Source organism: Rhinolophus hipposideros (assembly GCF_964194185.1).
Source record: "Rhinolophus hipposideros genome assembly, chromosome: 24".
NCBI classification, from domain to species: domain Eukaryota; kingdom Metazoa; phylum Chordata; class Mammalia; order Chiroptera; family Rhinolophidae; genus Rhinolophus; species Rhinolophus hipposideros.
The window spans coordinates 7,319,594-7,342,019 of record NC_138070.1 but is presented as its reverse complement, the minus strand read 5'-3'; the positions used below and the strand labels follow the sequence as shown (position 1 = coordinate 7,342,019).

The window sequence follows — 22,426 nt, the reverse complement described above, 5'->3', positions numbered from 1 at the left end:
GGAACTCTACCTCCCTCACAAGACTGAACCGTCAATGAGATGCCTTGCCTAGCCCAACACGCAGCAGCAGGCAGACAAGAAAGGCTACTTTCCTTCCTGCCTCTGAGACCAGAGAGACATCAGGAAAGGAAACCCAGCCGGGCCTGGTGAATGGCAAGGGATGGAAGAAAGAGCAAGATGAGTCAGGGTATGCTCTGAGGATTCCAGCCTACCGGGCCAAAGAATAAGCAGGACGACCACCAGAGACACACCCATAAAAGGGGACAACTAGTTTGAAAGGGAAATAACAGGCCCTGTTTTGAATGCTCGAGTTTGAAGAGATATGACAGCCAAGAAGAAAAGTGGAAGACACAATCCAAAAGATAAAACCAGAACTAGAAGCAACATAAACTTGGGGGTAACCGGACTAGGATGAGCATGAGTGTGCTCCCCAAGGAAGAGCGAATTTAAAGCACGATGAGAAGAGGGCCCAGATCACGGACCTTGGAGAAGAACCACTAGAGTTAGCTGGTTGGGAGAAGAAAAGGCAACCAACAGCAAGACAGGCACAAGGGAGGAGAAGAAGGAATAAACCAGGCGCATGCAGAGGAACCAAGACGACATGGGGATGGGGAGCTGGACAGCTGTCTCAAGAGCAGCACAAGGAAGAAAGAGGCTAAAGAAATGACTGTTTGTTTACCATAAGAAAGCCATGGGTGTTTTCTGGAAGTGTTATCCCAGTAAGTGGGGGAAGTCACATTCCGAGTTGTTAAAGAAGGAGCTAAGAAGAAACAGAGGCCACAGCACAAGCCCACTCGATGAGAAAGACAGAAGGACAATGACGGATGCAGAAAGTACTAGCAGGGACATTTAAAGGCAAAGGGAAAAGGTGAAGCAGATACTAAAGCACCTTTGGTTCTTAAATTCTCTGTAATGATGCCAAGCAGCTCCAGCATATAAAAACAACTCTAAAAAGAAAAGCGTGACGCTGGAGGGGCAAAAACCGAGGAGGGAGAGAGAGAACGAGAAAGAGCCCAAAGGAAACAAAAGAATGTCTCCAGGATGGAGCTTTTGGAAGAAAACCTCTACCCACCAGTGGGGAGCAGCCCTTCTATTAAGTAACTGGGAGCTCAGGCCTAGGTGGAAACACTGGTTACAGCTCCCGCTGCCATCATGGAGCACTTTAAAGTCCAAGGCCATTCAATGTGGCACAGCTTAGTCACCAAGGGGAAGATTTCCACTAGAGATCACCAGCAAGAATTATTATTCTAGACCCAACTTGGGGGTGCAGTTAAAATCCTGTTTCCATAAAGCCTAAGCACCTTGAAGTAGAATTTATAGCTCCCCTGAGCCGGATACAATCACTGGAAAGAAAGCAAACTGGACTGTGGGCTTGAAGACCGGCCCCAGCTCCTCCTGGAGACATGTCACTTGGCAGAGCAGCTGGTGGGAATCAAGACATCTGGGTAGCTGTCACGAAAGGACATGATGCCTATGAGAACTGAAAACAGCTTCAGACCATGCAGGAGAATGGCTTGCGTAACGGAAGAAGGCTGGGCATTAAAAACAAATCAAATTACCAAGGGAAACAAGCTTTAAGGTGCTGGAGAAAAACAATCCATTAACAAGGTGCTGTGTGGGGTCTGTGTGTATGTGGTGTGTTTGTTTTTGTTTTTTTAATCAGAAACAGAAGGTTCGAAACTAAAATCTTTCTGAAATTCACCACTGCAGCTCTCCTCCTGGGCAAGTGTGTACAGGGGTCTCAAAGACTAAACTGTGTGTCCATCAAGCCTCAAACAGGGACTGCTGATGAAAACAAACTAGATGGGAGTAAAGAGGAATATCTCACAGCAAAGCCTGGAACATTCCTCCACCCTTAAGCATCAGAAGCTGTCCTCTCTTGAAATATACACAAAGGGTCTGAAGCCAGTACAAGTCTAGCTACTGAAAGCAGCTCAGATTCAACACTCAGTACAAATATTTATTTGTACCTTCTGTGTCAGGCTTTCTGGATAATGGGGCTCCAGTGAACGAAACAGGACCAGCAGTCCTTGTGGGACCCACGGACTGCTCTGGGTTATTTTCTTAGATGACATGCACACGGCAGGCATAAAAGAGCAGGATCAAAGCACATCCATCTCTTTCTTTGTTCACCATCAGTTTCATTTTGAGCAAAAACATCTCTTTATTCCAACAGACCTAGTAAAGTTTTCTGCTTCTATGGATTCACAGTACAAGAGACAAACATTAAACCAATAACCACGCAAATTATTCATGAATTCCAAGGATGGTTAAGTACTGTACAGGAATGGATTTGCTGCTACGTATGTGCACATATAACGGGAGGAACCAACCCAGGCCCGGGCACGGGGATTCAAGGAAGGTTTCCCTGAGAAAACGACCGTGAGGCTGGGAACTAAAGAGGGAAGAGATGCTAGCAAGGTGAAGAAGTGAGGAAGGAAGAACATTCTAGTACAATCCTGCCTGTAACACCATAGAATTAGTTGAAAAATCACATTCCAATTACATGTCCAATAGGTGGTGTGAACTTGAACGTGTCCAAAAGGAAAGCTGATCACCTGCCCCAAAACCTGTTCCTCTCAGTCTTCCCCATCTAGGTCAAGTGGTAACTCCATCCTACCAATCGCTCAAGCCGAAAACTTCTCTTATCCTTGCCTCAGTTGTCTTCTCTTACCACACAATCTGCCAACAACACTGCCTTCAATCCTGACAATTCTACCTCCAAAATATCTCCAGGACCCAGCCACCTCAACCGCTCAGCTCTGGTGCAAGCAACGGCCATTCCTCTGCTTGGATGATTGCAGCCTGCCTCCTTACTCGTCTCCTTCCCTTAAAGACTGCTCCACGCGGCAGCCACAGTGACACGTCTCCCCTGTGCTCAAAACTCCCGGAGACTCTACCTCCTCCAAGTAGAGGCCAATGGCCTTCCCCTGATCCACAGTGCCCTGTGTGACCTGACCCCTCCACGGTCGCCTCTACATTTCCTCTTGCCCACTCCTCTCTAACTGTACTGGCCCGTTTGCTGATCGGGCCACATGTGAAAGGCATTCCCACGTGAAGGCCTCTGCGCTTGCTGTTCCCTTTGCCTGGAACGCTCTTCCTGAGCTCATCTGAGTGGCTTGCTCCTTATTTCCCACAGGTCTGTGTGTGTGCAAATGCCACAGAGATCTATGTAAAACGGTAATCATTAGCGGCACACACCTTTATCTTGCCCTACTGTATTGTTTCCCACTTTTCCACCTCCCCCTCCCACCCACCACCACTCCAGTTCAAGCCGTTGTTTCTCAGTCTAGTTGTGTAGGACACAGCTCCCTGACCCATGCTGGTATCATGAGGCTTGCGCTCCCCCCAGCTGAGGCAGTTGGTCGCCTGACTGCTGGCCACTCAAGCTGGCCACCGGCTGCTCCTGGCAGCACACGGCAGCACACACCAGGCCACAGCGACCTCCGGCTACTCACGGCAGTCCAGCTCCAGGGAGAGCCATTGTTCACAATCTTAGCTGTAGAGGGCGATGCTTACTGGCCCATGTGGGAATCGAACTGGCAACCTCGGCATTAGGAGCACGGAGCTCCAACCACCTGAGCCACCGGGCTGGCCTGCCCTTCTATATTTTCTCCATAGCACTTATCACCATCTCACGTGTTGAATAGTTACCTGTTTCTTTGTTTAGTGTCTGTCTTTCCTAATTGACTATAAATTTCATAGGGACAGACTTTGATTTGTTCCCTGCTATATCCCCAGAACCTAGAACAGAGACTCCAGCACACAGACTGTGCTTAATAAATACTCGTTGAGTGAATCATAAACCATTGCCACCATCGGTGTCTACTGTTTGTGGCAGATATTTGGGGAACATTTATTTACCCAACTCCCTACCACCCTCACCTCTGACAATTATTTTTCCCCAGTCAGGTGGTCCATGCAGACATATCTGTTCTCTCTGTGATCATGTCCTTGGCATTGCTCCTTGGACCAAAGATGGATGGCCTCTGAGCCGATGAGAATCTCTGAGACTTTAATGCAAAGACTGAAACTTGCTAGTTGCAATATCTGAAAGGGGCTACAACTAAGGCTGTAAGTCAAGAAGCAGAGAAATCTGCTGAAGGAAAAGAAGGATGACGCAGCGATGTGGAGAACGGGGCTACTGGAAACAGAGAGGGCAGAGAGATGGAGGAAAAAGGTGAGGGAAAGGAAGAGTGGGGCCCAGTGGCTGTCGGTGGCGAGACTTCCATCCTTGACTTGGGTCTTACAGTCAGAGGCAGTGTCCAGACTCAGTCCACCAGGCCCCTGGCAGCTCAGGCCTGGAGGACTCAAAACGGAGGAACAGGCAGAGAAGGGGCAGACTCTGTAATGCAGCCATGTACTATGTACCTCGTCAGGATGAGCAGGTCTGAATTCAGGTTTCAGGTAACCCGCACATCGCAGACACACAATTACCATAAATACTGCCTTTTCACTTATTTGGTGTCAGTCTCATGTTAGCAGAACTTTACTGCCTTTCGACAAATCTAGAAATATTAGCTGCCTCTTTACATTCAGGAGCAAAGGGACACAAGATGTTTACACAGATCAGAAACAGGAAAACAAATCAAAGACTTGGGTTCATAATGTCTCGGGCATACAATGTATCCTAGAAGAAAATCATCAACCTGAATTTATTTCAGCAGCAGAGGAGAAAAGAAGCAGAGCTTCACAAGAGACTTTGTATTTTAAGATGCGTCAAAAGTGAAAGTAATTTATAAGTGTCTTCTAGCAAAACAGACCAGAAGGACATACAGAGTTTTACAGATAAACAGGAGTTGGGCATACAGACAAACAAAACATAGCTGTCAGAATTAAATCACCAGTGGCACTGCAATTTAGAGCTCTGGTTCACTTTAAAGACTATCAGAGCACATAGTAAGATGGACCTGATCCTAAATTTACCACCTTCCAGGAAACAGCTAAGGTACAACGGCTCAAATAAGAATGCCTTGCTATTGTGAACAAACCCCGGTTTCAGAGGACTTAGGTTATAATGAATCTCTGCTTCCACGTATCTAATTTTTTCTATAATGGTTTGTTCTGTTTTCAGACTTATTCTACTGACCCCAACCTTAAAGGGCAATTTTTTTACATGGCCTGGATTTGAGAAGCAGGTACGTAAGAGATCTAGAAAGCAGGCCATCTGCTATTTAGATCTAGCTCCAGTTTAAATGAAAGTTAATGCCCTGATTTAGTGCATGACAACTTACAACCTTGGCCTGACCTCTATGGAGAACTTGTAGAATACAGAGTGTGCTCTTATTTTTTTTCATCTCCCCCAAAAGCCAACTCAATCCCCACCCCCACCTTTTTTGTTACCAATGTATAAAAGATGACGTGACTTTGAGATGTCACAGAGTGAAACCATCAGGTCAGTGTTCTTTTTCCATGACCAGAAAAGTCAGGCTAGGATTTCCTTCCAAGTTTGTATCTTGACTCCCGCCAATGGAATCTTGAAAACACCTCTACTGTCCGTCACAAGCTCTTTGGGAAGGTTTGGCTTTGTTTCCCTAAGCATCGCAATATTAGCTATTATTGTTAATAATTTTAGCTGTGATGATATTCTGGCTATAATTTTTGAAATGAAAGTGAAAGATGAAATGACATCTGGGATTTGCAATAAGCCAAGGCTAGGGGAGTAACGGGTATAGTTAAAAAGACTGCCATATATCAACAATTGCTAATGCTGAGTGACGGGCATATTGCTGTGATTATTCTATTCTCTCGGCTTTGGTATACATTTGAAATTTTATATAATAAACACTTTTGAAAAACAGGGTTTTCATTCAAATTTTATGTGAGGCTTCTACATTTTCTGTACTTATCCACCTACCTCCTGAGGCTTTATAAAGACTAAATGAAATGAAGTAAATGTAATACAAGGAATGTTGAAATGCTGCCTTTTGTTATGGAGGCTGGCAGGATACAATCGAGAGAATCCTGAGCTTGACATTTTTAAATTCTGACTTATTCAGTTTGTCATCGCTTTTTCAGTGATGCTTTTCATCACTGCCTCCTGTCTCTCCATTGGAAGGGCATTAAAGACAGAAGAAGCCCTGTCCATCTTGTCTGCCATGTATCCTCAGTGACTATCCATCCCAATGCCTGGTGTGAGAGAATAAACCTGAGTTCAAGTCCCTGTTCGGCAACGTTGAGCAAGAGCTGTGAATGTTCTATTCTGTACACATCCCCACTGCCACAAGGCAATCAATATTTGTGGTGAGGCAATTTACTTCACCTTCCTGAGCCTCAGGCTCCTCCTCTGTGAAACAGAAACAATAGTTATCTCAATAAGTTGATCTGACATACTGTGGCTAAAATCACTTCATCCGGCCTTTCATTCATTCATTCCACAAATATGCATAAATTCTAAAGTCCTACAAAAGTATGGAATAATGAACCATTTATGGAGTTTCTGTTTTTTGTACCAGGGTCTGTGCGCGTGCCAGGGATAATGATGAAGGTAAATATGGCACAATCCTTGTTTTTGAGGAAGTTTTCTGTCAAATGGATGAGAAGAACAGGAATGAGATTGTCTGATGGTAAGTGACATATCAGAGTACAACAGGAACAGCACATTCCCAGTGGGGACATTCTCCTACCTGAGCTGGTTTCAGGAAAGAAATCATTTCACTTAACTTCCCAAAGTTATAAACTGCAACGCCCAAATTGAAGCCACTATGCGGTATTTCACTTTTACTTACTTATTCACTGCAATAAGGCTACAGATTATTTCTGTAGACCCCAGCCAATGCTGGAACTCTTCCAAAGGAATTAGATCCTTTGGTTTTTCTGGGTTTCTGCCAGCAAACCCAAAGAGCCAAATGCAGCTACTGGCTCATCCATTTCATATTAACTGCCAACTCCTTTCTCCAGAACACAGTGCCCTTCTATTGCAAAGAAGCCCCTTCAGCAACTTGTTTCATGTCACTCAATGGCCGAATTCAGAAAGGGCACAGATTCAAGTTGTTCATATCCCACTGCGAACCTAAGACCAACTTCTCTCCCATTAAAAGCAGAAATTCATAACTCATGGGGGAAAAAAACTTTTTAAATAACTTACCTCAAATTCTTCCCAAAAGCCTTGTTTGACTTTATCTGTGGTCTCGGCTAATTTGCTTAGTTCTCGAACCCGGCTTTCTATTTCAGCAGCATTGATACGAGTTGTGTTGAGGGGCTAATGAAATTCAGCAGTTGGTGTGAAATGAAGAAAGTATTACAGAAGAAAGTGTTAACGCAAAAACAAAAAAGCAAAAAAAAGAAAACAACCAAACTTCTATTTTGGTATTTATAAAAGCAAGGACAGGAAGGTCACAGGACCCAGTAATTCACAATAAACATTTTTCAAATAGTTTCAGTTTCTCTTCTATTCTATCAGGAAATATATCTTTTTCCAATCTCCACACACCCTTACCTCTGCTGCTACAAATTCAACCTATTCTTCTTGATAAACAGACCACAACCCAGAGAGGTAACATCATTTGCCACTAAGTGATCAGTGAACTTTGAAATAGCAATAATTCCAATTAGTCAGTATGATCACCCAAAGGTGCTTTAAAAACTCTGTGTGGCCTTTGAGAGATCCAAATGGAGACAGTCATGGAAATGACGTAATACCTGGAATTTGTTTCCACATACCAGGAGGAGGGCAGTGAGTAGCATAACAATTGAAATAAGATTTGATGCCGTGATGGTAACTGAAGCTGGGTGATGGGTACATGGAAGTGCCTGATACTATTCTACTTCCGTGTTTTCGGACTATTCTATATTAGGATGTTTTCCACTCTGTAAGGAGACGAGAGCTTCAGCTTTCCAATACGCTCACCTGCTTGAGTTGTAGCACTGTACCCAATGTTTCTACCATGGGATTCTTCTTGTAATGCTCCACAAGATCGGTCAAAGAGTCAAACCGTTCTCCTCCACCAACATCGTATTTCAGTTCCTTTCAAGACAAAAAAATGTATATATATGTTTATTACCTTGATGTTCAATTACTGTTTTCCCAACAGCTGTAGTAGCACAAAGGAAAGGACACAACAGGAGAATGAAAATGAAATGGCTGAGCCAATGTGAGAGAGTGCGTTAGAAGGAAGAGAGGCTCTAAATAAGCACCCAGCATCAACTAGGCCACAAGAAAGTTTCTCCTTCATAAATTCACTAAATAGTTAAAGAAACGAAAAACAGTATTCTTTACTATTTTGTATTACCCTAGGTTAAGTGACTATACATAAGGCTGCTGAATAGAAGGTAAACAACTATTTCTCTCTAAAACACAACAAACTCCAAGGCTGGTGAGGCAGCACTGAAGCCCAATATACATGCCTTTACTTTCATCTTCTAATAAAAATTATAAACAGAGACCAGGAAATTTTTTCTGCTCCGCACATCAGAATAGGCTACTTAAGAGAAACAACAGGAAAACCGTTAAACTCAGAAAATACAAAATCCTAGAGATAACATATATGAAGATATTTGGATACAATCTTTTATTCAAAAATAAAAGTTTCAGAATGACAAAGTAAAGACCTCTGAAAAAATCTCCTCTTCCATAAAAGCAACAACAACACTGGCAAAAATTGTCATCCACTTTGTCAGAACTCTGAAAATTAAACAAGAACTTGCAATAGTCAAGGGAGGATTTATTCAAGAAAAATGGTAGCTCTTGGTAAAAACAGCAAACTGTGGTGTTTTCACTTGCCCTCCTCCCTCTCTCCTCTCCCCAGCTCCTCTTCGAAAACCAAGAGCCTCATGACCACAGTAGCTATGAAAACAAGCAACCGAACACAATGAGAGGGGATGGAGGGTATTTGGAGCTCTTGCAAGAGACCTGTCCCCAGAGAATAATCCCTATTTGGCCTGCTTAGCAGCTTCCTGGAAAAGCCCTGTTTTCCGAACTTGTCTTCCGAACGTTATTATCAGAGCCCACTGAGCCTTGTCTTCAGGGGATTTGCCAGAAACAATCAGCAGCAACTGCTTAATATCACAGCTGCCTGAGGCAGCAATACCAGTTAGGGTAAATAGGAGACTGACTAAAAACTCAAAAGGAAAATCTAGGCAATGACCATAGGGGGCTCTGAAAACCTCCAACATGTTCTTGAGAATCTAGAAGACCATGTGCATGTAGAGGGCTGTGTGAAGTCAAAGAAAGATCTGAGAAGGCCCCAATCTTCACCTATGGCTGAACTTACGGTTCTGCACAAGCAGGAAATAAAGGCTAAGGCGGACTTTTAAGCTGCCAGAGTGTTAAAGGCATGCCCTAACACAAAGCCCTTTGGCAAAGATGAGGAGACTTAATGGTTCAAGGCATGTAAGGAAATCTCTGTCCAATAATCAACTGACCACTAACTAACCAAAGATTTCAGTTGACCACACATGACAAAGAATACAGACTTTACAGAGTTGCTCCAGGAAAGTCACTAAACACCCAAGCAGCAACAATTAGCAACACTAGAAAGTAGCAATAAAAACCCTGGGAAAGGAGGGTATCTGAGTTCCAGAGTCACCATGTTATGTTATTTAAAATGTCTACCTTCCAACAAAAAATATGAGACATGCAAAGAACAGGAAAGTACGGCCCATACATAGGAGGAACAAAGCAGTCAATAGAAAACCCCAGACACAGATAATAAATCAGCTAATATAAACATGTTCAAAGAACTAAAAGAAAATACACTTCACAAACTAAAAGTAAATATGAGCAGGATGTCTCATCAAATAGAAAATATCACAAAAACTTGTATACAAATGTTCTTGGCAGCATTATTCATAATTGCCAAAATGACTGTTACTTTTTAATGGGTAAACAAAATGTGGTATATATCCAAATAACAGAATATCTGACAATAGTTTACTGACACATGCTACAACGTGGATAAACTTTGAAAACATTATGCTAAGTAAAAGAAGCCACATAGTATATGGTTCTAGCTGTATGAAACGTCCAAAATAGGCAAATCCATAGAAACAAAAAGTGGGCTAGTGGTTGCCAAGAGCTAGAGGGAGGGAAAAAATGGGGAGTGACTGGTAACGGACACAGGGTTTCTTTCTGGGGTGATAAAAATGTTCTGGAATTACATAGTGTTTGTGGTTGCATAATTGTAAATACACTAAAAAACCACTAAATGGTCCACTCTAAAAGGGTGAATTGTACAGTGTGTGGATTATGTCTCATTAAGCTGGGTGTTTTTTTCGTTTGTTTTTTTCAATTTAAAAACTGAAGCAATAGTGAATGGATCGTTCCTATTTAGGAAACGATGCCAAAACAAAGTTAATCAAGAATCAACCTACTTGGCCCAGTCACCACTTAAAAACAAGAACTAGTGAGTTCAATTTTCCCGTCCTTACATGTAGGTCTCTGTAACATGTAGACGACTGCAATCACAGGCTAGACCGGGACAGTCCTAAGAAGGAGCTGAGGCCATCACTTTAGAAACAGACGGAGGCCGATTCTGGGGGCTGATGAGCAGAAACAGACTAGATGCTGCAGGGCAGAAGGGGAAATTGAGGCATGACTGAATCTGTCAGAGACTGGAAGTAAATCATGTACTACAGTTCTGAAATGATGAAGCGATGATAATGAGCAATGTACTAAAAGTGGAGAAGCTCCTGACGAAATAGGCGAAGAAAATCTGACTTTGGAAATAACGGCATCTGTCTGCTTCCACTAGAAAAATCACCCCAAGATGACATTTTGCCAGACCCATAGTTCAACGGAGGCTTTACCTGGCAGCGGATCATGACGTGGGTCACTTTGGACTTGCCGTCACTGCTCTCCCCCTTGTCGTCACCAGTTCGGACAGAGAGAACAAAATCTCCAGGGTGGCTCTGGCTCTCTCGTACCAGAAAGCTCCCGTGTTTTCCTTTCTCAGTTAGTAACTTCTCTGCTTCTTTCCCAGAGAGGTGTCCATGAAACCACCTACGTTTTTTATAGTGAAAATAAATTGAGTTCGGCCACGAGTTCACAACATTGATTCACAAAATTACCATATAGAGTCAGCTCTCCTAAACACAATTAAAACACAGACACGTCCCCTCCAAGAGATTGAGTGATCCCGTAGAAGACAGAATTTGCAACCCAAGCAGACAGGAAAAATGACAAAGATGTCAAGAATGACTATTAAACTTCTTAAATGAGCCCACAGTCATTTGGAGACAACTGTCCTCCATCTTTCCTATTTCTTTTACACTTCCCATCTTTTAAAAACATAATTCGTCATTTCTCCACACCCAACCCTAAAAGGACTAACTGTTTAATCACAGCCATTTAAAGAAATTATAATAGAAAGTTATGGTAGAGAGAGAGAATCATTTGGAAGTTTGCCCTTGCTCTGGCATGTGAACCAAACTTACAAAGGATCTTCATTATAAATCAATTCAAGTATTTCCAATTTTTCCATATTTCCAACCTCTACTTAGACAGTCTCCAAGTTTGCTGTCAGTATCTTTGGCCTGAATACTGGGTTATCATTTCAAAATGTAATGCATATAAGACTTGGAGTAGGAGTGAAGGATTTTCCTAAAAATATGAATTCCCATTGCTCACAATACACTAATTCTGAATGGGGCCCAGCAATCTGAGTGTTTAACCAGCTCACCAGAGTCCTGCCGCAGGCCGCCGTCCAAGGACAAACTCTAAGACATTAAGTTACTACGAAAACATCTTAACATAGTTATATTAATAATGCGGCTTTTTCCCTCAGGATCTCGGTAAGAAAACAAGCACTATCATGGCTGCTAAACAGAGTAAACAGAGTAAACAGAGTAAAATTTAGAAATAAACTGCATAGAGCTGGCAGATAGCCTTTTGCTTGAAGCTACAGTGGTACCTGGAGAAAGAAATTATCAGCATATGATAGCACGGACACAGAGGTGCAAGCTGGAGAAAACTACCTGAAGACACAAAATATACAAACCTAATTAAGAGACCCTGCATTTGTACTGAGTCAGAGGAGACTGGAAATGGAGAAAAGCAATAAAATCAATACAAATTAAGTCAAGCCTCAGCTTAGATCTAATGGGTGGAGGGGGAAGAGCTCTGAAATAATATGATTCCTTCTAAGCAAGGTCATTCTCATACACTTTTGGATAACAGAAAAGAGCTGATGAAAAATCAGACCCTCGGGGTTCTCTGCTCTTCCACTTCTGAGCTTAAACTGACATCTGTTGGTGGCACTGTTGAATAACGGGTCGGGAGCTACTACACAGAACTGCTGTGACTGTGTCTCCAACATCATTCCTTTTCTTCTCATACTCTCAAAGGTTATCAGCTGAAGCTCAACAATCTTAACATTACGGCATGTACTAAGAATATACAGGAATAGTCTGAGAACCCTATAGAATGAGTGTAAGAAACAGTGATGAAAGCTTTTGCAAGAAAAGGACACTGAGAATAACCTGATCCTGTTACTCTTTAGTAAAACTTTAAAGACTGAAGGTTGGGGTGAAAAAAGCAAAGGGATTAAGAAATACAGATTGGCAGTCACAAAAGTCATGGGGATGTAAAGAGCAGCTTAGGGAACATGGTCCATAATATTGTAATAACTATATAGCATGTCAGGTGGGCACAAGATTGACTGGGGGATCACTTCCTAAGTTATATAAATGTCTCATTGCTATGCTGTACACCTGAACCTAACATAGTGAATGTCAAGTATAATTGGAAAAAAATTTTTTAATTAAAAGCAAAACAAAACAAAACAAAAAAAAGATTGCAACTTGAGAAAGATACAAGCCAAACCCGCGTAATGCACTCACATAACACCTAAGGTATGGGAGACACGCAGACTCTGCTGTTACTCAAACGTCACTGACCTTTCAGAGGTAGGATCTGCACAATTCAGAGGATATTTGAGCTCAATAACGTCTCCATTCTTCTCTTTCAATTGCCCATGATGTTCCATGTAATACTGAACCAACTCAGCCAAAGTGGCAAACTTCTCCCCTCCATACAAGTCATAGTAGTCACCAGTGTTCTGAATCTTGATGTGGGTGACAGCGCCATTTCTTCTAAAATAGTCCATTAGAAAGGCGGGGGGGGGGGGAGGGAATAAATAAAGAGCTATGCTGGTAAACATGGATCTCATATTCATTATCAGATTTCACCTAAACATTAATACAAACCCAAGGATGGAGTTTTACAATTTCCCTGTAAGAAATGCAATGAGTGAAATAACCACACAATGATTTCAACAACAAGAACTCTGCTTATTAGTTTCTTTCCCTTGTACAATTTCTACTTTGAAAGTCGGACCTATCAAACTGCATATATCATGTGACAATAATTTTTCTCATCATTAATCAAGACATATAATTAAAGTGAAACAAACATATATCTACTGTATAATCCAGTAAATCCACTCCTAAGTGGATTTGGGCAAATCCTTGCCCAAAAGAAATGAAACTGTATGGCTACCAAATTACTTGTATAAGAATATTCATTGCAGCCTTATTTATAATAGAAAAAAACTGAAAACTCAAATATTTATCACCAAAATGGATAAGCAAATAATTGCATACTCATACAACAGAACACCACACATCAATTTAAAAAAAATCACTGATACATGCAACATGGATGAATCTCAAAAATATTACGTTAAGAGAAAGAAGCCAGACAGAAAAGAATATATGATTTCATTTATATGAAATTGTAGAATAAGCAAAATTAGTCTATGGGGATAGAAATAAAAATAGTGGTTGCCTCTTTGAAGGAGGGAGAGTAAAAAGGGGGCACAAGTAACTTTCTAGGGTGATGAAAAAACCCCATATTTTGACTGGGGTGTTAGTTACATGAATATATACATTTGCCAAAATTCATCTCACTGTATACTTAAGATACTGTATATAATTGTATCTTAAAAATCATTTTAAGGACACATATAATTGACAGTTTTCCAGCATGAGATGACTAATGATTCCACTGAGTTGACATGACACTGGCCAAAAGTTTCTAAAACTTGGTATTTTAATTAGTCTAGGCAGTCTTTGATTCCTATTTGGTTTTCTGAACTACTAAATACATCACAAAGACACCCATTTATCACCTAGGTGGACCCAAGGGGTCTGGCAACCCCCAACATATATTTATTACCATCACCGACATGTACATATTTTTAGTCTGACCCTGTATCATTACTGATGAAGCCTCTGGGAAACATAAACACATTTCTGCTAAAGAAAAGGAAGATAGGAACTAAGGAATGTAAGAAAAATCACCCCCTTAAATGTTAGTGACAAGATCTACTTCTGATTTTTGGTGACAACCTTTTTCAGTGGGTAAAAAGGCACTGCAGGCCACTCTCCTCCAGCTACGCCTCACTCTATTTTAACACCTGACCTTTTAATTTCTAGCCTTTACTTAATGACATAACACAAAGACATTCAGGTATGGACAAATCAATATACAGCAATACAGAAGGATCTCGAAGGCATCATGCTGCATGAAAGAGGCACAATGCAGAACGATATGCTTAGCATGAACCATTTATGAAAACTGAACACACACAAGTAATACTATACATTGTTCACGATACAGACATACATACACATATATGTATATTTTATTATATATCATTTATATAGTATATTATTTATATTATAAATATGTGTACTGTTTTTTAAGGAACTAGGCAGAAACATGATAATAGCCTCCTCCGGGACAAAGGGAAAAACAGGATCAGGATGATAAGGGAAGTTTTGCTTCATTTTATATTTTATTTTGAAGAAAAAAATGACTGGCAATAAATACAACATGGGTGATTGTCCATAAATTTTTGTATTTTTCTGTATTTTTTTCTCAAAATTAAAAAAGGATGATCTTCTGTGACTAACTGAATGGAAGGCAACATAATCACCAATTTTTCAGCATGGGCACACAACAAAAAGGTTAGATCGCCTGCAGAGAACCAGAACAATAAACACATACATACGCACACACACACACACACACACACACACAAACACCCACACTACAGTATCTATAACATATATCACGTATAAGAAACCATAAAAAGTAAAACTTCGTAATATTGCGGAGTTGTTAAAAGTACTGGTTCTGAGACAGTTCATGAAAAAGATATTACCAGTGGCCTTTAAACTTGATGAAAAGACGTTCAGCTTCAATTACAGGAGAAATGAAAATTAAAATTCACTGAGACAGCGTTTCTCACCTGTCATGTTGGTCAAAACGGAAAACTAGATAATACTCAACTAGTGACACCGTGGAAAAACAGGTACTGTACTCTCAGACACTGCTGGTCATGATATTACTGCAGTCACTACAGAGGGGTATATGGAAAAACTATCTACATGTACTTTTACTCTCTGCCCCAGTCATCTCACTCCTGGCAATTCAACTTGAAAATACATTACCGGAAGTATATATACAATATATCCGGAAGTATATATATTTGTGTTTGTATAAATACAAAACATATGCAAAAGTTTATTATATTCATGGTGGCATGATATACCATTGTAAAACATTGGAAACAAATTCCCATCTGTAGGAAATTGTATAAAGTTATATGCTATACAATTGATTAAAACAATGAGGAAGAGTACTAAAAGATTAATGTAAGTGAAAAGAGTAAACTACAAAGAAATGTATTTAGTGTTCTACTTCATGTGTAGAAAGAAACACAGAAGGATAAGTCAGAAATTAACAGAAATGGTTACCCACAGGGACAGAGTGGAAATGAGGTACGAGGGGTAAGGGATAAGAATGATATTTCTGAGAATATAACTTTTTATATAGTTTACTTTTATATCTTGTAAATGTTTCACACATTCAAAAAAATAAAATTAAACCAACAAAGACCAAAAAAACTGAATACATAACAAAAAGACTGAACAAAATGAAAGAAATGAATCCAACTTTGTAGTAAATTCATTAACTTCACAGAAAATGATGAATTCCTGTAACTTCTGAACATAGCGCTGATTGAAAACCCTAAGTGGGATATATTCAAAGAACAAAAGACTCCAAAGAAATCCTGAACTATACTTAATGGGTTTGTAATGAGAAATGATAATGGTACAGTGATTCTGAGTCTCTGTTTGTATTACGGGATTGGGCAAATGAGGTCATATATTGACAGGAGAAGAGAAACACAAACATGGAATGGAAAAAGGTGAAGAAGTTGCATTGAACTGGAACTATCAGTATGAACACTTGGTTTTAAATATGTAAATATTTATTTCCCAGCTCTGTCTGCTGTAAGGGCCTAGAAGCAATGAGCCTCCAAGAGCATAAACACCCAAAGATGGGGCAAACAGATACTAGGTGCTTCCTGATGGGAAATAATGGGATGGCTTCAAAAGCCTTTATTGAAGTAGTGAGGGAAATTTGAAAATGACTACACATTAGATAATATCATTGAATCAATGTTCAACTTTCTTTTATATAATGATATTGTAGTTATACAGGAGAATGTCCTCGTTCATAAGACATGCACTCTGAAGTATTTAGAGGTAAAAATGAATGTCCTGATATCTGCAACTTATTTTCAAAAGGTTCAGGAGAAAAAAAAGTATATAACACACACACAGTCATAAAGAGAAAGAGCAAATATGGCAAAATGTTTACAGGTAAAGGGAGTGTGGGTGTTCACTGTATTTCATCCTTCAACTTTTCTATAGGTCTGAAATTCCTCAGAATAAAAAGTTGAGGGAAAAAACCTCCACCATTTCTACAATCTTGGGTCTGCTGCTTAGCGTGTTTCCCTGAAAATAAGACCTAACTGGAAAATAAGCCCTAGCTTGATTTTTCAGGATGACATCCCCTGAACATAAGCTGTAATGCGTCTTTTGGAGCAAATGTCCCATAACCTTAGGTTAGAAGTCTAGACTGCCAAAAGCCCAGAAAATTCCTCAAGAAACTAATCTGCACCAAAAAGGGACTTCCCAAGTCCCAAAGGGCTCCTAAATAAATCCTGAAAAACACGTTTTACTTACGTCTTTATTTAAAAATAATAAAAGTGAATTCACGAAGCAGTTCATTTCTAGCCCTTGGAATGAGCTAGAGTAAGGAGACTGAGTATGTAAGTGTAAGTCAATTTCTAGAAAACTCTTCCACACCTTCTCTAAGAGACATGTAATAAGATGTTGGCTATGCTGTTCAGAGAAATTGAAAGCAACCCCACATCCAGCAACAGGGGACGGGACCCACTGTGGGATGTTCACACCGTTCAAATATTATATAGCCATTAAAATTAATAATTAGACCTGTATGTACCAGCACAGAACTTAAAAAACAGTAAAGGAAGCTACAGAATAATAACATACATTATAAAGCCATGGATGTGAATTCTAAAAAGACACAAACCAACTTGACATTGTTCCTACACAGGCCAAGTATGAAAACATGTTCAGGAAGGATATATGCCAACCTCTCGATGGCGGTTTCCTCTGGGGAAAGAAGGGAGGCGAATGGGATTGGGCAGGGGAACACACGGGACCACAACTTCCTCAGTGATGTTTTATTTCATGAAAAAGACAAGGGATCTGAAGAAACTCTTTAGAAGTATTTTTCCCAGAGATCAATAGAAGGGAAGGAAACATGCAGGACACCAGGGGTCAGGATACGTGGAACCAGGAGAGGGAATGGAGCTTAGGAATCAGTTGTACCCGGCTCTTCCTCATCCTCAGCGTCAGGGAAGAAGAAATGCCCACCATCCCACCCTTCGGCTGAATCTCCAAGCCTCTCAGCCGCAGGAGGCCCTGTCCTGAGCCCCGTAAGCAGGCTTGAATCACGTCTGATCTGTGGGCCAGGCCTCACCACAGGGCAGCGGGCAGGCCTGCAAACTCTAAAGGAGGGCAGCAAGTTGTCCACGTGGGGTTTGAACGTTTCCTACCTGGAAAACACTCTCAGGAGTTTCTCTTGGTCTTCCAACTTACCTAACGGAAAGTGTGAAGTCTCCAGGGTTACTTTTACTGGGCCTTGCCAAAAAACTGCCATCAACTCCTCTTGTCAACAGTAGGTTTTCGGCCTCCACGCCAGTGATATTTGGGTGAAACCATCTTGAGAGAGACAGAGAGACAGAGAGAGAGAGAGAGAAAGAGAAACAAAAAGCAAAGGATTCTGTCAGTACTAGTTTCCACACCATCACAGCTGAAACGCCTATGAGTAGAGCAGCTAATAAAAATACAAATCAAGACCCTCCTGCCTCTTCTCCTTGGTCACAGCCACCCCCCCACACACCCTCGCCTTCCAGTGGTAGAGGCCTGGGAGCCTGCCTATACAGCTGCTGGGGCAGGGAGCAGGGGCAGTGAGACTGGGGCTGGCGGTATGGGCATTAAGCCAGGCAGTTGGTTGGCCAAGCCCAAAAAGACGGTCCACAGGGTCGGGAGATTGAATGCATGGAGTGGGACTGAACAAGTAACTAAGTAAACATGTTGAGGGTAACGGCAGCCAGGCTTCGCACTGTTGGAGAAGGAGATACAAACACAGAATAAACACTGTGGTGGTAGATTCGAACTGGAGGTGTCATCACAGACTCCAGTTTTTAATACACATGTGGAGATAGGCATACAGATGTAGAAATACACATGTATGTTTCTGTGTATGTATATGTACTGTATACACACACACACATGCATACATATTTTCCTAGCTCCTCTGAAAGGACCTAGAAGCAGTGACACCCCAGTATCAATCAGCACACCTAGTACCCTTATCTTGGTTGCTAAATACCATTCTCCAATGAAAGGAACTGGGCTCCTTAGAGAAATAGCTGATTCCAGGGCTGGGGCAGTAAAAGGAAGGTGAGCCTGAAACGTCTTATGGTGCCACAGCACGAAAGAGCTCCAATGAGAACATGTCAAAAGGATACAGGGCGGCCTCCCACTGGCCAAATCAGAGATATTTGTACCTCAAAGTAAGCAATGATATTAACAAACTATAACTCTTTGAATAAAATAGGAAACTAAGAGTCCACACAGATATTAATTTTAAAAAATTAAGGTTCCTCAAAAAATTAAGCATAAAATTACCGTATGATCCAGAAATTCTACTTCTGGGTATATCCCCAAAAGAACTGAAAGCAAGAACTCAGACATTTGCACACCCACGTTCATAGCAGCATTATCCATAACAGCCAAAGGTAAAAGCAACCCAAGTGTCCATCAAGAGATGAATGAAGAAAGAAAACGTGATTATACACATCGATAGAATATTATTCAGTCTTAAAAAGGAAGGAAATCTTGTCACGGGCTACAACATGGGTGAACCTTAAAGACATTATGCTAAGTGAAATACACCAGTCACAAAAGGACAAATACTATATGATTCTACTTAGATGAGGTACCTGGAGTAGTCAAATTCATAGAGACAGATAACGGAATGGTGGTTGCCAGGGTTGGGGAAAAGGGGGAAAGGAGAGTTATTTATTGTTTATGGGGACAGTGTCAGTTGAGAAGATGGAAATGTTCTTGAGACGGATGGTGGTGGTGGCAGCCAACAATGTGAATGGAATTAATGTCACAGAACTGCACACTTAAATACGGTTAAAATGATTTTGTGTTATGTACATTGAACCACAATTTAAAAAAAAAAAACTGCATGGGGAGAAAGGGAAAGCCCTCTCCAGGAGAATCACAAAGAATCACATATAATAATTATAGGAAAAAATAACAGAAAATCATCATTTGGTAACCAGCATATTAGTAGTTCAGACAAGAACCATCAATGGATGGTAAACCTAGTGGGTGACCATTTCAGGGAGGACAGCATATTGACAGCAACTCAAAGCACCTCTCCAGAAAATGCTTAGTAATTACTTGTTACTTAACAAGCACACACTACCAACTGAATTTCACCCTGGAGAATTTGACAGCTACTATCTTAACCAACTGGTAAAAGTGAACATGACCAGTTATGGGCGAAACTGACATCATGCGCCTCCTGACGTCATGCGCTGAGAAGAACACAGTGTTATTTTTGTGATATGCCTGCCAAAAATGCATTGCCTAATCTAATTATGAGAAACATCAGGCAAACCCTGAGTGACATCCAATTAACGGGCATGAAGGCTTCAAAATTTGTGAAAACCATGAAAGCGGGGGGGGGGGGGGGGGATATCAAAGAACTACACAGATTACATGCCAGTAACAAGACACAAGGAATACAACGCAGGATGCTTTCTGTACTGTATGTATCATGGACCACAGGGAAGGGAGACAAAGGGAAGAGAAGGGCTTTTGTTATTTATTTTGCCTTTTGCTATAAAGGATGGTAAAGAAACAATTTGAAAGAGGGATAGGAATTCGATGATGGCACTATTATAATGTAAATTTCCCTGATTTTGATGAGGGCACAGTGATTATGTGTGTGAGTGTCCTGGTTTTTAGGAAATACACACGGAAGTATTTTGGATTTCTAAGGCATCATGTCTGCAACTGACTCTCAAACAGTTCAGAATAAAATTAATACATACTGTGTGTGGGGGGCGGCGTATGTGGTACACCGTTAACTGGTAAATCTGGGTGAAAAGTAAACAGTTCTTTGTACTATTCTTGCAACATTTGTGTAAATTTGCAATTATTTCAAAACTAAAAGTTTTAAAAACACGCAAACAATGAAATCCACCGTGGGTAGCATCTGCTTCAAAAAATTCCTCTCTAGTAGTCTCAGAACTGTTTGCCTCAATTGGCCATTTAAGTTTAATAGTAAAAGACTGGTTAATGATTACAATGCATCATTATACCTTCAGAAGGAAAGGAGAATATTTTGTGGACCATTTGGTTTATTTTTGTGCGTGGCGGTTTTTAAAATCAGTACTTTTAATGGAAACAACATGACCAAAAATCTGTCACAGAATTGTGAGACCCATTAAAACAACGTTTCATGAGAAAGAAAAAAAATTCCTCTAGTTTCCAGCAAGATTTCCCTCATGAATTCCAAGTCACCATTTGTGGGAAGAAGAGTCATCTCTAAAGTCAAATTATCCTGGACCTTTAGAGGCTAATTCAATGCTCCCAAGAACATTAAGTCAATATTAAAAGTGGAGTCCTGGGACTGACAATCAAATGAACTTTTACGAGACTGCTCAACAAATATTGGCCCAATTAAAGTGTTTTACAGCAGTGAAGGAGAAAGACAGCGCAAGGGTGAAGGGACTGCTCTCATAAACCATGCATTAAGGACAGAGAGTCCTACAGCGTTCTGATTAGAGCTCTGCTCACACAGACCTACCGGTATGTGCACACCGGAGCTCTACCACTTACTAGCTCTGGGACCTGCGCAAGTTCTTTCCACCTCAGATTTTCTCATCTGCAAAATGGAAATGATACTTCTTAGGTTCATTTGAAGAATAAAATGAGTGGCAGCCCGTTGGCTCAGTTGGTTAGAGTGCAGTGCTCGTAACACCAAGGTCACTGGTTCGATTCCCACATGGGCCGGTGAGCTGCGCTCTCCACAACTAGATTGAAAACAACGACTTGACTTGGAGCTGATGGGTCCTGGAAAAACACACTGTTCCCCAATATGCCCCAATAAAAATTTTAAAACAAAAGAATAAAATGAGAATCCATACAATTGAACATTATTCAGCCATTAAAAGGAATGAAGTACTGATAAAAGCTACAATTTGGGTGAACCTCAAAAACATGCTAAATGAGCCAGACACAAGAAGCCACATGTCACATGATCCTATTGATATGAAATGTCCAGAATAAGTGAGTCCATAGAAACAGAAAGTACATTAGTGCTTACTTAAAGGGAGAGGTGGATAGCTAACAGGTACAGGGTTTCTTTTTGAGATAAAGAAAATGTCCTATAATCGTACTGATCCTTGCAGTGTGTGGATAGACTAAAAACCACTGAACTATATACTTTAAGTGGGTGAAATGTATCGCATGTGAATTATATCTCATTAAAGTCTTTTTTAAAGAATGAACTGGGATAATAAAAGAGAAAGCTTATTACATTCATTCGTTCAATAAACACTAAGCCCCTATCCCAGACAAGGCATCTAGGCACTGAGAACACCACAGTTAATAGAATAACATCCCTGACCTCAAGAAGCTTTCTTTATAATGGAGGAGACAGACAATAAAGAATAGTATAAAAATAAATAAAATACCAGATGGTGATAAATGCCACAAAGAGGAATAAAGCAGTGAGAAGGGAACAGAGACAGAATGAGGTGATGTTATTTAGATAGGGTGGCTGGGGAGGGCCTCCACGATAAAATAACATTTGATCAGACCTGGAAGAAGTGAGGCAGCAATGTGCCGATATACAGGAGACAAGCATACGAGGTAAGGGAAGGAGCAAGATCAAGGGCGCAGGGGCGGACTGTATTTGACATACTCAAGTACGCAAGAAACCAGTGTGGCTGGAGCAGAATGAGAAAGGGACAAGACATGAGGCCAATGTGGTAATAAAAAGCCAATGATGTACGGC

At 40.9% G+C, this 22,426-nt stretch overlaps 1 protein-coding gene across 3 annotated transcripts in view; it reads right to left on the bottom strand.

Moving 5' to 3' along the window:
* The window catches only part of PTPN11 (protein tyrosine phosphatase non-receptor type 11), a 72,065-nt gene that overhangs the window by 36,597 nt on the left and 13,042 nt on the right, over positions 1 to 22,426 (bottom strand). For 2 of the 3 annotated variants that reach the window (XM_081036903.1, XM_081036902.1), the window contains exons 2-6: positions 17,920 to 18,042; positions 12,835 to 13,029; positions 10,747 to 10,939; positions 7,850 to 7,966; positions 7,088 to 7,201 (exon numbers count right to left, since the gene is read on the bottom strand). In XM_081036903.1, the coding sequence (XP_080893029.1) occupies positions 7,088 to 7,201; positions 7,850 to 7,966; positions 10,747 to 10,939; positions 12,835 to 13,029; positions 17,920 to 18,042 (742 nt within the window). The remainder of the gene's footprint in view (positions 1 to 7,087; positions 7,202 to 7,849; positions 7,967 to 10,746; positions 10,940 to 12,834; positions 13,030 to 17,919; positions 18,043 to 22,426) is intronic. The other variant, XM_081036904.1, reaches the window with a different exon arrangement.